We start from the raw sequence: 15,571 nt of genomic DNA on the forward strand, positions 1-15,571 counted from the left end.
GCAGCACTGATAATAAAGCACTGACAACAGCCCATTGATAACAGACATTAACTAGAGCCACACGGGGCTCTAGTAAGTAAAATAATGTTGAATACATTAATGCCAAGTGCCCTACCATTTATATAAATTGTCTTATCCATAAGCTTTCAGTGAGTTACATTCTCCTTACTGAAAGTTGAGGATGGTACCATTCGCATTCCTCCTTCTTCCTAATTCTATGTAGTTAAGCTTCAAACAAGCCAATAACAGAGTGACTTGACCACCACGGTCCATTTGTAAAACAGAAAAAGCAGCCTTTACAAAAGGGAAAAAAAAAAAAGAAAAGAAAAGAAGGAAAGAAAGAAAGAAAGACAAAGAAGAAGAAAAAACTTCTGTAGCAGATATAAAATAAAGCTACCATGCTGAATCTATTAACAATTATTTGCTATCACTCATAAGAATCCTCTGAAAACTATTTCTGTTGCTTTGAAATACTGTACCACAAATGAACAAGGGATGGAAATAGAACCCCATTCAATCTCTACTATCATATTAAAGAAGGACCTTACACACACCACAGTGACCTCTCAACAGGTCAATCCTGCATTTCCCATTTGCAATTCAAACCCAAGACTGGAGCAGACCAAGGGCAAAATGGGCTCTTGATTATATTTAAGAGGTCATCATTGCTATGCAGAGTTGTAGGAAGCAGACCTCTAGCTTTATTGCATTTTTAAATTCTGTCTTGTACAGAAGCTGCTCGTATTTGGCAGTGAAAGCTGGAAAAAGGATGTTTATATTTGACTTTTCCTTACCAGTGGCCTTCATACTTTCTGTATTAATAATGGGAAATAATATTTTAAAATGCAGTGGACAGTAAGTTCAGTTTAAAAATAACCTCGGGTTATCTATAGAATATGAAAGACTGTCACCCCAAATTTGGCAAAAACTTAGCATTTAACAACAACAAAATTTCAAACACAAAACATCTGTGCATACTGCAAGTAAATGCATGAAAAATACAGTGTGCACCCTCACACATTTCCACCTAATAGACATAGAAATAGAGCAGCACAGGCATCTAGATTAAAAAAATATAAGAAGGTATAATTTTTGCTATTATCATCTTAAACAGAGCAGTATCTCTTCAGAAATATTTCTCATATTACACTTTAAATGGAGAAGAGGATGGGAAAGAAAAGATCTACTGAAAAAAGAAGAAGTGGAACAGTATGTGTCAGCTACCTACAGAAGTCTTTTAAGCTCCTGTGAAAATGTATATTTGAACAACCACGTTCCACTACTTCATAGAAATGCCACATAGTAAGAAAAGTGAAACAAAATTGGGCCATTTATTTGTAAATGTTGTATGTGTTTTTTAAAAGGGAATGCCTGCTGCTTGAAGGACTAGGAAGACAAAAATAATAAAACAAAGCAATGAAGGAACGTTTCTCAGCCGTTTATACAAATGTCACAGAATAGCATACAATTATATTAGCATTTAAGATACAGGAAAACAATCTGGTTATTTTACACACCACCAACTGCTTCAGAAATGCACATGAGAAGGGCAACCATTTTATTATTCATGAAGGTTATGTCCAGAAGAGAAACACATGGAATTATATATAAATTTCCATGCACAAGAAAACTGTTTCATGTTTCTATTTAATATTTTCATATTATACCGCAAGTGGTCACATACAAAGTAGTAAATGTGATGAAATGAAATAGAATTAAAAGCATCTGAAGCAGTTTTATCTTTCCCCAAACCTCTCACAATCTGCTAGAGTATTTACAGACTGTGCACTGTACACAAAGTTAATTTCATGAGTTTATAACCCTGCTACAGAAGAATCCCTTTGTATTAATATTCTGCGGACATGTTAAGGCAGATTTCTGCTTGTGCTGTATAGAAACATTTGCAGTACTACCTTAAGAAATTCAGTGAAAAAATTACTGCTAGCACAGACTAAACACACGCACACACACACAACCCTGTTATGCAACAAATTCTAAATAAGACCGTCAGTTATATTAACAAATTAGCTATCTTGTTTTTCCAAAACTCTCTAGTAGCTCTGCTTCAAAGAATAAATAGAGAATCTGAAGTAAACCAAGGCAGAATCAACCATTCATCCATAAGGCATGTATCAGAACGACCATGCTTCTGGCTTAAAAGGAGCAATGAAAATTGGATAACGCTTTCCTCAAACACAATTCAGTGTTCTGGGAATTGCACTGTTTACAAACAAAAACAGATTCAGAGAACAGCAAACAGTTTGAGTATATTTTGCAGCAAAAATTCAGCTTTGAATTGAATATAAACACTTAATTCAATTCCTTCTGCCTAAACTTTACAGTATATGGTCATGAAGTGTATAAATCCTTTGCCCAACAAGGGATGCTGTGCTATTTTTCCTGCAGAAATGACATCAATCTGCCATTTGGAAGAAGTTCACTGCTATTTCAGTAAGAAAGATCTCCCAGTTCATGCAAAGTCCCCTTCCATAATGCCCCAGCAAAATGGACAGGAGATGGACCATTCCAAACAGAAAACTCTATTTTCTGGCTTTTGTGGGTTTAAGTCAGAGTCTTAATGTGTTTGAAGATGGCTGGATTTTTTTTGTTGTTGTTGTGTTGTTTTGTTTTTTTGGTCTGTGAATATTTATAACAGTGTGAAAAATCCAGGACAGCTGGTAATGCATTTTGAAGTGTGCTAACAACACTGTATCAAACAGCTTCCTATTGATCACATAATGCTTTTTGTGACTAAGTGTTTCATACATGGTGCTTACACATTTTGAATAAGAACTTCAAGTACCTTTTGCTTCAAGCGGTTTTTCACTTCTTTTATTCCCATTTTTGCATGATCTTTTGCCTGCATGAAAAATTAATTTAAGTTAAAATCTCCCTCTATTTCTAGCAGTAACTATGTCTGATATCAGCACATCAAGATTCACCTGCTTCAGTTACTAAAAATGGCAAGGAAAAAATTGAAACACATTGAAACAAATAGAGAGCTAAAACAATAATAAAGAAATACTAAGCATACATTCAATTTTACAGAAATATTGCTTTCTGCTTTGATGCCTGAGACATCTTTCATCTCTTCACATTCTACACCCTCTGTCCTTCCCCCTACCTATTTATCTTTGCTACTGGTTAATGATCAATACCTGCAAACTTCTTCCTGGATGTCTGTTCCATTTAGTAGAACCAATTTCATCCTACTCATTTCTCTCAGGTTGGAGAAAAGCAGGAAAAGAAAAATAGTTATCTCAATGCTTTTTGTAGCATTATTTCCTAAAACTGAGCTTACAGAAATCTGTGCTTGTTTCTGTGCTGTTTTGCCTTGCACAGTGAAACTGGCAGCTGCACATGACAATACAGTAACATGCTACTGTTTGTTAACAGAACCAAAAACATTTTCATTTAAAGAATAACTCAGTAAGTTGGACTCTAAATAAGTATGCATAAGAAATCTCTAGGGAAAATTAATTGACATTTAGAAAAGATGGAACAATTTGGAAAATGAGAGGATTCCCTTATTTCGGTGAAACTGCAAGCAGAGAAACCTGAGGTAACAATGATTTCCTACTGAGTAATGATGAGATGGTAGAGCTGCTTAGCAGAGTATACAGGCACTATTTCCCAGAAATAAATAGAATGCATCATCTATACTTACAAAAGAAATCGCAGGTTCTCATTCTCCTCTGCATTTCAATTATGTTTAAATTTCAAAATGACTTTTCTATTTAAATTTGAAATTGAAATGAATACATATTTCAAATAATTTTTTGAGTCCAAGAAAATGAATTCAAGCCTTGAGTTTCATTTGAAAGGTTAAAACAGGAATATAATTAGACTCTTATCTCAGTAGTAAGCCAATACTGGTACTTACGAACTTATAGACAGTCTTCATGGCAGGGTTAGCTTTGGTCTTCACTGTGTTTAAAATGGCTCCACTTCCTTTCTACAATTAAAGTAACAATGGAATAAATTTTATCAAAGTTCCTTAAAGCCAACAGCAGTCCATTCTTAACATCATTCTTAACTTTAACAAAGCATTACCTATGTTTATTAGCAGAGCTCAGTATTACAATCTTAAATTAAATGAGAAAGAACAAAAGTAAAAATAGATTGAATCCTTCTTTCTGTTTTACTAGAGGAAGCCTGACTGTTTAACAGAATGGTTCTCAGATTAAAAGATGTCAGTTTCTTGTGGTAATAACAGGTAACTCATAAAACAGTATTATATGATTGTTCCACTCACCCTCAAGGTGTTCTGTACATTGCATTAAAATCCTAACCATGTTTAATAAAAAAGGCATCCTACCAAATCAATATCGGAGGCAGAAAACACAGTTTCAGGAAGCCCTAAATATTCAATTGGAAAAAAAATATATTTTTTACTTTCCTTTTCCAAGATCTAAATGGATAAAGGGATAAATTGAAGGAGAAAGAAATCTAACTACTAAACAATCCTAGAAAAGCTGATTTGCATGTGATAAATATAATAAGTCATAAGGAAGCACAATGCCAGACAGAACAATCCATTGTTTTTTTACACATCTTCCACACACCACTGACTATTGCTGAATTGTACCTCACTTGATAAAAGAAATGGGCAAAACTGAAAGAATCAAATCTTATACAACTTTGTGTTTTCCTATTTTTGTGCAAAATCATACTTTCAGACATCAGATGCATAAGCAATCAATTTTTAAAAATTGCTACATATGTTTCTACAGAATAATTGATCTTTAACAAAAAATATCAAACATCAAATGTAATTACACAGATTTTCATATTAACTGTCAGCCATCCACCATTCCTATAATTTTAAAATCGTCATCCTATGTATTTATGTACAGTAATGTATGTAGGTTTTTCCATCCAACTACACTATGAGATTTTTTACATTACTATCATAAGTATAGTTCATTCAGAATTATCAAGATAATACTGGGGCCAGCCTTTTTGTATAAGGAACAAAATTCCATTCATAACCAGAAAAAAAAGGCAAATGGAATGGTACAAAAACAAGTTTGTCAGGAAAGAAACTGACCCTTCCTACTGACTCATAGTCTCAAACAAGAAATATTTTATCCTTCGATACATCGTATCATATTTTAGGCACTAAAAGATGTCTAAAATCAGACGTCAATTACTACTATGAGTAGCGTTTTGCAGCGGTGATGGTCGCTTTTCTTTCCTTTTCTATTAGTAAAGAAGGATAAAACACATTTCTTTCTCAAATAACACTTATTTCTATCTGTTTCCAAGAGAGATAAGAATTCCTATGTTGATTTTACTGTATGTATATAAATTTTTTTTTCAACTGAAGAGTGTGTGAGTTTCTCACAGCTAAGCTCAAATTCATCACAGCTAAACCCTACAGGAAACAAGTTAGTCTTGTTCTTGTCTACAGCCATGCAGAACAGTTCAATGGACTAGTGAGAGTTAGAATGCCTGTTGGAAGTGTTTTGTGTTCTTACCCTCACTGTAGAGAGCCACTGGAGATACAATTTGTCACTACCTAGACAGAACCACAAAGATAAAATGTAACTCTCCCACATGGAAAACAAGCTAGAAATGCAAAGCATTAGCACTCAGTGATTCTAGCAGCATGAATACTACAGGAGAGGATAATCGCGCTTCCATTTTACTGTAAACAGCAAAACTAAAAAATGATCAGGTATTTACATTTTTCTTTTACACGCTAAGAGGAATCTCTATTTTATCTGGATTTTCTTTCAGGCATTTCAGAATGCTGAGATTTTTTAAGGTTGCCAAAAGAAACATCAGGTGACTCTGGGTAAAGACACGTTTTTTTCAGTGTCCGGTACCGCAATAACTCTTTCAGTTGTACTTCAACCAAGAGGTAAAACTGAGGTTTTCTAAGGCCAAACAGATTTTATTCAGACTGTGATAAGTTACTCAAAGTTCCTTATGCAGAAACAAAAATTTAAAATTTAAGATACTAAAAGCGATCACTGTTAATTAGATGAGCGCAAACGATGTCATGATAGTGCAAGAACAGTAAATCAGGGGCAATCGCTGAAATTACTTTAGAGGACCGCCTTGCTTACCTGCATACTCTCCCATATTTATCTCTTCTTCAAAAGCATCATTGAAGCCCTCTCCAGAGTTAAGAAGATCCAGGCGGCCATCGATGAACTACAATATCAGCATGAAAAGAGAGTGTTTTCCAGAAAGATTTTATTCTACATTTGCAGCAGTAAGGACAATGTTCTCATAAGGAAGTGACCCAGAAAGGTAAAATGCTTACCAAAACGAAGTGCTATAAAAAATAACACGTCTGTACATCTATGTTCTCAGCCCCCTTAAGGCAGTAACATCATATTCAACAATAATATGTTTTCTGTACAATAAAGAAAGCAATAAAAAACAGCTGTACTGCAAAATACTCTCCTGCATTAGAGCAATTAGAGCAATGAAGCCAGTACCTGCTTAAAGAGCTGGAGCTGAATGGCATTCTGAAGGAACTGCCTCATGACTGCAGAACGATGGGATACAAACGTTTCTTCACAAAAAGTGATGGGTTCACCCTGTAGAATTCAGAGGATTAAAACTGAAGAAGCTTGTAATGAATCCATTTAAGTACACTGTCTCCATTTTATCTACCTCCTTTCCAAAATAAAGAGATAAATAAAACTTGCATTAAGTTCAGCAAACTGCGGCTTATTTCCAGGTTTTAATCTGGTAACTGAGAAACAGGTTAGAAACTGTGGCAAATTATGCATCATGAAAATAAAACACATTCACTTTCCATACATACTAATAAAAATGGGGAAGAATCTCTCATCAGCCAAAGTAGGTAATTTTACTTACTGTTTCCAAAATATGACACAAGGTCATCTAAATTTTGTGTACTGTGCTCATCTTTTCTTCAGTTAACCCGCACAAACTGGTCAGTAATGTCTACTCAGTTCTTTCCACAGTTCAGAAAGATTACACTTTCATATACTGAACTGAGTGAAATTTCTCTTTTTCACATCCTTGTTGGCAAAAGAGATTGTTTTGCAGCTCTACTTTTATCTTATTTTAATGAGTTATGTTAATGCTGAAGTCTGCTGTGCACCTGCCATAAGGGCACAAATTACCTCCACACTTAAATTGACAAATACTCAGTGTAAAAAGCAAATATATTTACTGAATTAAAACCAAGAAAGTAGCAAAGCAAGATAAAGTTACACTGATGTATAATTAATATGAAGGCTTTTTCATAACCATGTTAAAATATATTTGTTGGTTTTTTTTATTTGTTGAGAGTTTAGAATCAATATTAGACATTAAAAAAATCTGAAAGCACACCTTTAAATGTGCACTACCCTTACATTTCCAAAAGCCTTTTGTATTAGAAACCTGGTTTCACATTGGCCATGTGAAGGCGGGACAGCAAGGCGAGGGCAGGGCTGCTCACAGCCCCACTCACTGCACTGCTGGAGGGTGCTGGGCTTTCCCCATCAGCTTCTGCAGGAAGCTGTCACGTGGCCACCAAACTGGCCCTGCCACTGTCACCAAACAGTGCGAGCAGTTCTGACAGTTTTTAATGCAATTCGTGAGGAATGTGAAGGATTTACTTGCCTTAAAATAATCAGAAGGTAGTAAGATAATTGCTCCTGACCCCAAGGAATTGGAGCATCAGAATCAACGTGAGACTACATGATGTACCTCACCCCTAGCTCCACAGCCAACAAATGCCAGAGGTCACAGGGTGTTCTTAACCTGAGGAAAGGACCCATCCCAAGTGAGCACCTGAACAAATGTATGAGCCCAGCTGGGTCTTTCCCAGATAGGAGCCACTCCTAGGACAGTTCACTTTTCCTGGAGCCAAAGAATTTCCAAGATTTTGGAGGAAAAGCAGGTTTCTTATGTGACAACTATCGCTTCAGAATGGTTAACCTAATTTTAAAAATACCAACCCGTCTTCGATTGATAATAGCAGGTATTTACTTGATTAAGGCTTCCCCAGATTTAGCTGCTGGAACACAACAAAGGCTGCATGAAAACCGTTTGTGGCTAACATAGGCAAAATCTGGAGTGTGAAAACAGCAGGAACAATACCACAAAGAAAAGCATAGATTTAGCTCATGTTCAGATTGGAGCAGTAGTTCTCTACAAGGCGGTTTAGCTTTCATTTAATCCTCACTTTCTAACTATTATAAAGAATACAAGCTTTGTTTCCTATGACCTACAACGTAACATTTGTCCCGTGGCAGAGGGATGTGAGTGCTGTGGACAGCAGGCTCTGCCCAGCAGAAGCTCCCCAACACTGCTGTGCCCAGAGCCAGCAGTTCCTTGTGCCCAGCTGAGCCTCACTCCGCTCCTCACAGCACACGCACAGCAGCTGGGGAGAGCAGTACGGTGCTACAACACTTCTCTCCCCGAAGTACTAATGACTGAGTTTGTTCATTAGGTTGATTAGACCTTTTGACTTCTTAAGAGCCAATTCAGGCTCAACTGTTGTTGGATGATAGGAAAAACTTTAATCATCAAGGTCAAGCGTGAGCTTTTCAGCTCAGAAGGCATTAGTACCTCCCATCCTCCACGACTTCCAGAAGGGTGAACACACTGTTGCTAACCTCCATCCACAGCTTCATTACAAAATGGCAAGGTGGACAATAAGATCATTTTCTTGACAGATTGAGTTAGCTGTAAATTATGACGCTTATCAGCTCTGCTTTTACTTACAGATGACATTATACGAGAGGGGATAAGCTAAGAATCATAGATATTTGATGAAATCAATGGTCCTGTTCACAGGTAAAACAATTACAGTGACTTCTTATAAATCCTTGCTAATTCCAATAATTAGAATGTAGGCCCTAATTTATCAACACCTTGAATTTCCATTTTTCTTCTCTCCAACTAAAAGCACAGGATCATTGCAAATACTCTGAATGTGCAGGCAAAGCAACCCAGCAAGGCAACTGATGTATCTGCAAAGTTAGATAAACACACCTATACATCAAGTTTAGGTAACATCATTATTACTGTTTTAGAATAGAGAAGTTCACACATTTCAAAGAAACATAATCTACGACCGTAAAGCAAGAAAAGAAACTTCCAAATATGAGTTTAGAATTTTGGACTCCTAGATGTATTGAAAAAATAGGTGCCTTCACACACCTACCTTTCTATGAATATTTTATATTCATATGGCATAACAAAGTTCATCAGAGCAGTGCTGTTTGCTCACGACCCCTAAAAAGCCGAAAAGTTTCAGCCCACTTCCGATCTGCCGCCAGCACTACTTTAAAACTGGAATTCTCTTACATTCTAAAATAATGTTTAAAACCTGCTTAACGAAGCAAGTGAGAAATGAAAGGAGGCCAGGACTGATTTAAGTCGCTCCTATAGTTTCAAGAAACTCGCTGTTGCATATTTTACAAAGCCCCAAAGCAAACTGAAATACAAAGCCTGGTTCTGACCACCTAGGCTCTAAGAGTCTGACAGTGACATCCCAGGCTTTCAGGACAATCACTTCTCAAAAAGCAGAACTTTCTTTCAGACAAAGTTGCAGGAGCTCCTGCAGACAGTTACTGTCAGAGAGAATAGAACCAGACCCGAACTGCCTGAACTACCCTCCTGCAGACAGGCCAGCTACCTGGCTACTGCATTAACTTTCACAATGAACAGAAAGGACTAAAACTATGTGTGACAGAGAAGATAGCACAGGACAGAGAAAAACTTGGAGGTGGGGACAAGGGCAAACACCAACGATTCTGGAAAGACACACGGGTGCCCAGGGAAGTCACAAAGTCCAACTATTTCCACTCTAACCACAGAACGGACACCCAACATGCATGGGACAACAGGGCTTCAAGGCCACCATGTGCCTGCTGGAGAGCACACAAAGATAAAAACGACAGCTCTTTGCTCTTGCACACAAAAAGATTTCAAAAAATTTAGTTCTAAGGGTTAACAAAAAAGCAAATAAAGATACGGAAGACTTTGTTTAGAAAACCCTCAAGTTACACCATGGAAGAGGTATGCAATCTCCTCTGCATTATCATGGTCAGCATGTGGTGCAGGGTAATGAATTTTGTGCTGCTGTATGCATGCCTTTAAACCACGTAGGTGCTCTTTCAAAACCTCTCTAATAAATACACAAGCCATTAAAGCTGCTCTGTATACTACCCACGAAATGAAAAAATGTGGGTGGAATTTAAAGGTGCAGAACAAGTTGACAGTCTGACAGTCTACAAGCTGTAAGTCTGGTGTCAGTACTCCAGGCAGCCAGAACCCAAACATACAGCAAGAACAACGATGTGTAAGAGATCCATATATCACTGTTTCATTACCAATTAGATGTTACAAATGACCACATCTTTTACTAAAATTGGTTATGCAGCAGGTGCCAAAGTAAAGCCTGCAGAGTTATTCTAGGAATAATCATTCTTAATTCCATCCAGACTTATAAGGAAACTAAAAGTACAAGAACAACTCACTGATCTGGATATATATATATCAACGTCAGATACAACAGCGACCAAAAGTAAGCCACTGTTCTGCAGGCCTTTCAAGAATTGTGATTACGACATGAAGGAAAGATTAGCTCATCACAGCTGAAGAAGGATGATCAGTCAGCCAGCAGGATTCCATAAAGAAAATCTGAAATTGGTGATAGACACCTGAGAGGACACTGCCTCATTCAGCTTGCATTTGCAACGACAAATAACCTCCCCATAACTAGTACATACATTCAGCACAAGAAAGCTCTTTGCATCTGCCTCAGTCATAATGGAATCAAGAAAGCATGGATCAAACACTCTGCATTAAGCAAATGGTACAGAGCTTTATTAGCATTTCAAGATGCTGCTCAGGAACAAAGAAATCACATGCTCAGAGATTTTACCAGACTTCTTCTAAAGAAAAGTAAATTAAGACTGTTCAAAAAGAAACCAGTCTACCAGGTCTGAAAAATTAGGATTTCTAAGAGTAATCTTGAAACGTATTTCAAAATCATGAACTTATCAATCCAGACTGCACTCCTCAAACACTTACAGTCTCATGCAAATGTCTGTTTTCATCATCAGTCCAATTTTGGACTTCTTATCATTTTCCTCAATACAGTAAATAACCACTATGGGTAAAGATACACCAAGAGTGAACTTTTTTTCCTACTTAAAAAAAAAAAGACAGTATTTACAGCATGTGTATTGTAAATCTTATTAAATCATCTATTAAAAGTATCAAACAAAATGGTACATTTCCCTAAACTCTCTTGCAAGTGCTGGTGAATTGAAATTCCTGTTTGACGGCTGTCATTTTTCGGCACGTGGTCTGATAACTCCTGTAAGTATACCACTGAAGGACAAATAAAAGGGAGAATGACTGCAAGTCAGGCAAATCACTGACATCAATCATAACACTCAACCACATCAACACTGTCTTCAAAATGTTGTATGTCAGAACTTTCCATACACCTGTGCCATGGTTCATAGGTACAGGCATGGGCAGCAAGCTGCGCCAGCGACAGAGGCACCATTACAGTGTTTGGGAGCCTTCTTTATAACATGGACCTCAGACAGCTCACGAGAGGCAATGAGACGTGGCATGGCACTCCTAGTTTGGACTGGATTAAACACGCACACAAGATTTTTCTGATTGTACTACAAAGTAGAATCCACTCTGCACTAACAAACAGAAATCAGAAAAATCTGAAGGAATATAAAAGCGCTTTTTGCTTTTGTTTAATGCTTATACGACAAAAACAAACGCGGCAGTAACCAGGTACACACAGGTCTGTACACACATACAGACCCAAACTACACTAATTTCAAAATTTTACCTTGTAAGCATTCTCAATGCTCATGTAATTCTCTGTACAGAACTAGACACCAGCCGGGTCTCTGACTGCAGAAAGAAGCAGACTCATACCAACAAATCCATTTTTGATGGATTTTGATCAAGAAAACTCAAATAAAACAGAAGTGTCCTCAGAAAGGACACAAATCTGCATCCTACAGCCACTTTATTGCTCACCAGCAGGTTGCCAGCTAGGATGAAGCAAATTTAAACACACAATTCAACTTTGAATGTAAAATCATGAGAACTCTGTGGCCACAAATGCATCTTCTATGCCTTTGCTAACATTATTATTACATGATGATGATGATAATTATGCATTACTAAATTGTAATTAATTCTACAAAAACCAAAATGTCTTCAGATCCAAAAACCATATTATCTGTATTAAAATTGCTATGAAACCTTTGTAAGAAAGAATACAAAATAAGATTTAATTGCTTTGTAGCACTGAGGAGAAACAGTCCAGATACTGACAAAGACAGCAGAGTTCAACACTACCCCCTTCACAAATCATTTCAGCCCGTAACTTCCTGCATCATTAAGGGATCAGACAAACTTTGCACAAAAACTTTAAATAAGAGATGAAAGTAACAAAAAAAGTGTCAATGTAAAATAACTAAATCACACAGCGACATTTTTTGCTTTTCCTTTTAACCTGTTTTAATTCTTTAGGATAGCATTTCTTCTTAGACCAAGTACATATTCACAAATTTGAGAACTACTTTCCTGTAATAGACAAGCTGCTGTTTTGTTGTTGTTTTTTTTTTTTACAGGAGCTTGTCTGCTCTGATGTCTGAATCATCCACACGGGCCAGCTGTTCTCTCACCCAGCTACCAATACAGCCTCATGCCTCCAGAGCTCAGGCAAGAGCCCTGGAAGACAAAGCGCAAAGAAGCCAGTAATAATGCACTTAGGGCTGGAAGGGAGGGGGAGGAAGGAAAGAGGGAGACAAAAAAATAAAAATAAAAAATAAAATCACCATTTCACAGATCAAGAATAGAGGCAAGAAAATAATAAGAACTTTTACATGGTCACAAAAGTCTCTGGCAGAGGCAGGAAAAAGAACCAAAATTTCTTTAATCCCTGTTCAGTACCTTAAATATAAGGCTATTCTTCCTCTTCCTACTTGATATTGTGTCAATGCACGAGTGTAGGTGTTGAAAGACTAACAAAAGAAAAGTAATAGTATGGTATTATGAGCTGAGAAACCTAATCTTTATCAGATACAGCAAATCTCTATGATGCTGCCTGCACCGGGAACTCTCTCTTTGTCCTGGATATGCTTTAAATTACTGGTATAATGTGTACTGTATATTGTTCAACTCTTATATTTATTCCACAAAAACCCCTGTGGCCTGCATGCGATTTTATCATTAGCTGGCAAGGTAATTTCAGGGCCTGGTTCTGCAATCACTCCATGAGCAGCACTCCCATTGAAGCTAGTACGTTCTGCATGCAAAGTGGCTATCAATTCCCTATAATGAAAAAAGCCTTTTTCTGTTTTAGCTATTGTAGTGCATTAGCAACAACACAAGAAAGGAGAAAAATTGCAGAGCAATTCTTTCTATGAGTTATTTTATACTATGACAAAATATAGAAGTCAGTCTACACAAAGTATTTCCCAAGAGATGCCTGGTGACCTTTTCTTTGTTTCACTTATTAAAATTCGACATATTGTTAAGAAGAATAAAGAAATCTCTGCAAAAATCATCTATGACTGGCCATAAACAAAGAGTATTCATAAATAAGGAGTCCAGAGGTGACAAATCACAACAACAAATTCTTTTGATTCTTTAGATACATAAAAAAACCAACAATTATCCAAAAAAACAAAGCTTCCAAGATTCATGCATTAAAAAATGCTGCAAACACGTTTTGCACTGACACATTTGATTGCGTTGTACAACGATGCCCAAAACCACACTGAAGATAGAAATATCTTAACATGTAGCTAAGATGCGGAAGGAAAATAAACAGGTCTTAAACTTCAGTAATGCAGGGTAAAGGAGAAGTTTTAGTCACAAAGGTAGGTAATGAAAATCCCACTTATCTCAATAACAGCAACAAAAAAACAACCTTTTAAATAAATGGGATTGAACTTTAAATTTTCGCTGAGATCTAGTCTCTGGTAGTAACGCTAATGCACGTGAGATGAGATAACATGATCTACATCACCTCCTCTCAATAGTATCCAGCAGTTAATGCTATTACTGTAACAGAACTCACTGAGGTTTGATTTGTCATCATGTTACACCACTTGCTAATTTGGTGTGGAAACCTCAGCTACTGCCACGAAAACCAGCCAGAAAAGCAATCATTTCAGACTGCATTAGGAACACTGGAAAAGGTTTCATTCCTTTCTGTTCTAGTCCTGCCATGGTCTCTGGGGAAACCTAAGTGATCAGTCATTAACATATAAATGCACATCACATGCACGTGCATGCACATGCACACTTGCCACACTAGTTCCCACATGATGGATGATAAACCCTTAACTTCGGTCACTACTCTTAAAGATGCACTATCGCCTGCTCTTGGGATCAGCCAGACCTCAATTCCTGCCAGACCACAGCCACTCACACTGCAGTGATTGCTGCACACTACTGCTGCTTTCCATGTCTGCACAAAATGGTCTGGAAAGAATGAAGACACCAAGTCCACATGTGCTCAAGACGTTTCTCCTCACAGGTGGAAAAGAGCAAAGTAAAGTGTTCCCTTCAAAAGTACTCAAGGAGAATTCTTTTATTTTCCTTTCACCACTTACTTACTCTTGGTTTGTCAGAGCGAGGCTGTGACTTAACCATGAGAGAACGTACCAAGCTCAGACAAACAGCCAGCTTGGTGCATTCACCAGAAGCGTGGTCCTTTTCCTTTACTTCTAACAGAGCTGCTCTATGATTTGCACTGAATGAAGCCCTTTCCCCAGAACAACAACAGGTTGAAGATCCATTTTTTTAAATTAGGTTTGATTTTGTTTCCCCAGGGTCTCCTCTACATTTCACTTTCTGCAGTTTTTATTCAAATAGTTGGGGGGAAAAAAATAAAAAAAATCCAGCTCAGAGCGTTGCACACTGCAAGTGCTGAGAGCAGGACGTGCAGTCTGTCCCAGTCCTCGGACGGCTTCCAACATGTTCAGAAAGAGAAGGCTGCATCAACCATGAGGATGACAAAAGCAGATTTATCTTATCACCACCTTTGTCCCACAGGGTTTGCTCAATCCATGATGAAGCAGCCAAAGGGAATCTGCTCTCCATCACTGTGAGCACGTAGCTTGTGCATGCTGATGCCCAGCTTTGTAGCAAGTGGAATTATTTACTGTTTGGCCACATTACTCCTCCCAGCTCTCATTATTTCAGCTACGTATTTTTGACATGGAAACAGCACAACATTTCTTAAGTCTTTTGTGAAGGGAAAGCTGCCACCTAATTAGACCACCTGTGCAGAGACACATCTGGCCGGCACACAGCAGCCACACGGCTCCCGGAGCTGTCCTGGAGACGGCTGTGCGGTGCCCAGCAGCAGAGGGGCCTGGTCACACTGCTAACCTGTTCTGACAGAGAGCAGCTGGGCAGCTGCCTGCCAGGCCAGGGTTCCCCTCCAGGCCCACACACCCTCAATGTTAATTGTATTTTGTACAGGTCCTTCTCACAAGCCCCACAACCTCAGGCCTTCTCACCCAGGAAACACAACTAGGCCTGCAGGGGTTTCTGTCAAGAAGGCTCCACAGACTTTGATGCCATGCGTGCC

The 15,571-nt window shown here is 37.8% G+C and overlaps 1 protein-coding gene across 9 annotated transcripts in view; it reads right to left on the minus strand.

The window, feature by feature from the left end:
* DENND1A (DENN domain containing 1A) overlaps window positions 1-15,571 on the minus strand; it is a 174,621-nt gene that overhangs the window by 33,934 nt on the left and 125,116 nt on the right. For all 9 annotated transcript variants that reach the window (XM_090121572.1, XM_090121574.1, XM_031601948.2 and 6 more), the window contains exons 14-18: window positions 6,453-6,554; window positions 6,075-6,162; window positions 5,481-5,521; window positions 3,884-3,955; window positions 2,804-2,860 (exon numbers count right to left, since the gene is read on the minus strand). In XM_090121572.1, coding sequence (XP_089977698.1) covers window positions 2,804-2,860; window positions 3,884-3,955; window positions 5,481-5,521; window positions 6,075-6,162; window positions 6,453-6,554 — 360 coding nt within the window. The remainder of the gene's footprint in view (window positions 1-2,803; window positions 2,861-3,883; window positions 3,956-5,480; window positions 5,522-6,074; window positions 6,163-6,452; window positions 6,555-15,571) is intronic.

This window comes from Phasianus colchicus, chromosome 19 (genome assembly GCF_987193195.1).
Source record: "Phasianus colchicus chromosome 19, bPhaCol1.hap1.1, whole genome shotgun sequence".
Classification (NCBI taxonomy): Eukaryota; Metazoa; Chordata; class Aves; order Galliformes; family Phasianidae; genus Phasianus; species Phasianus colchicus.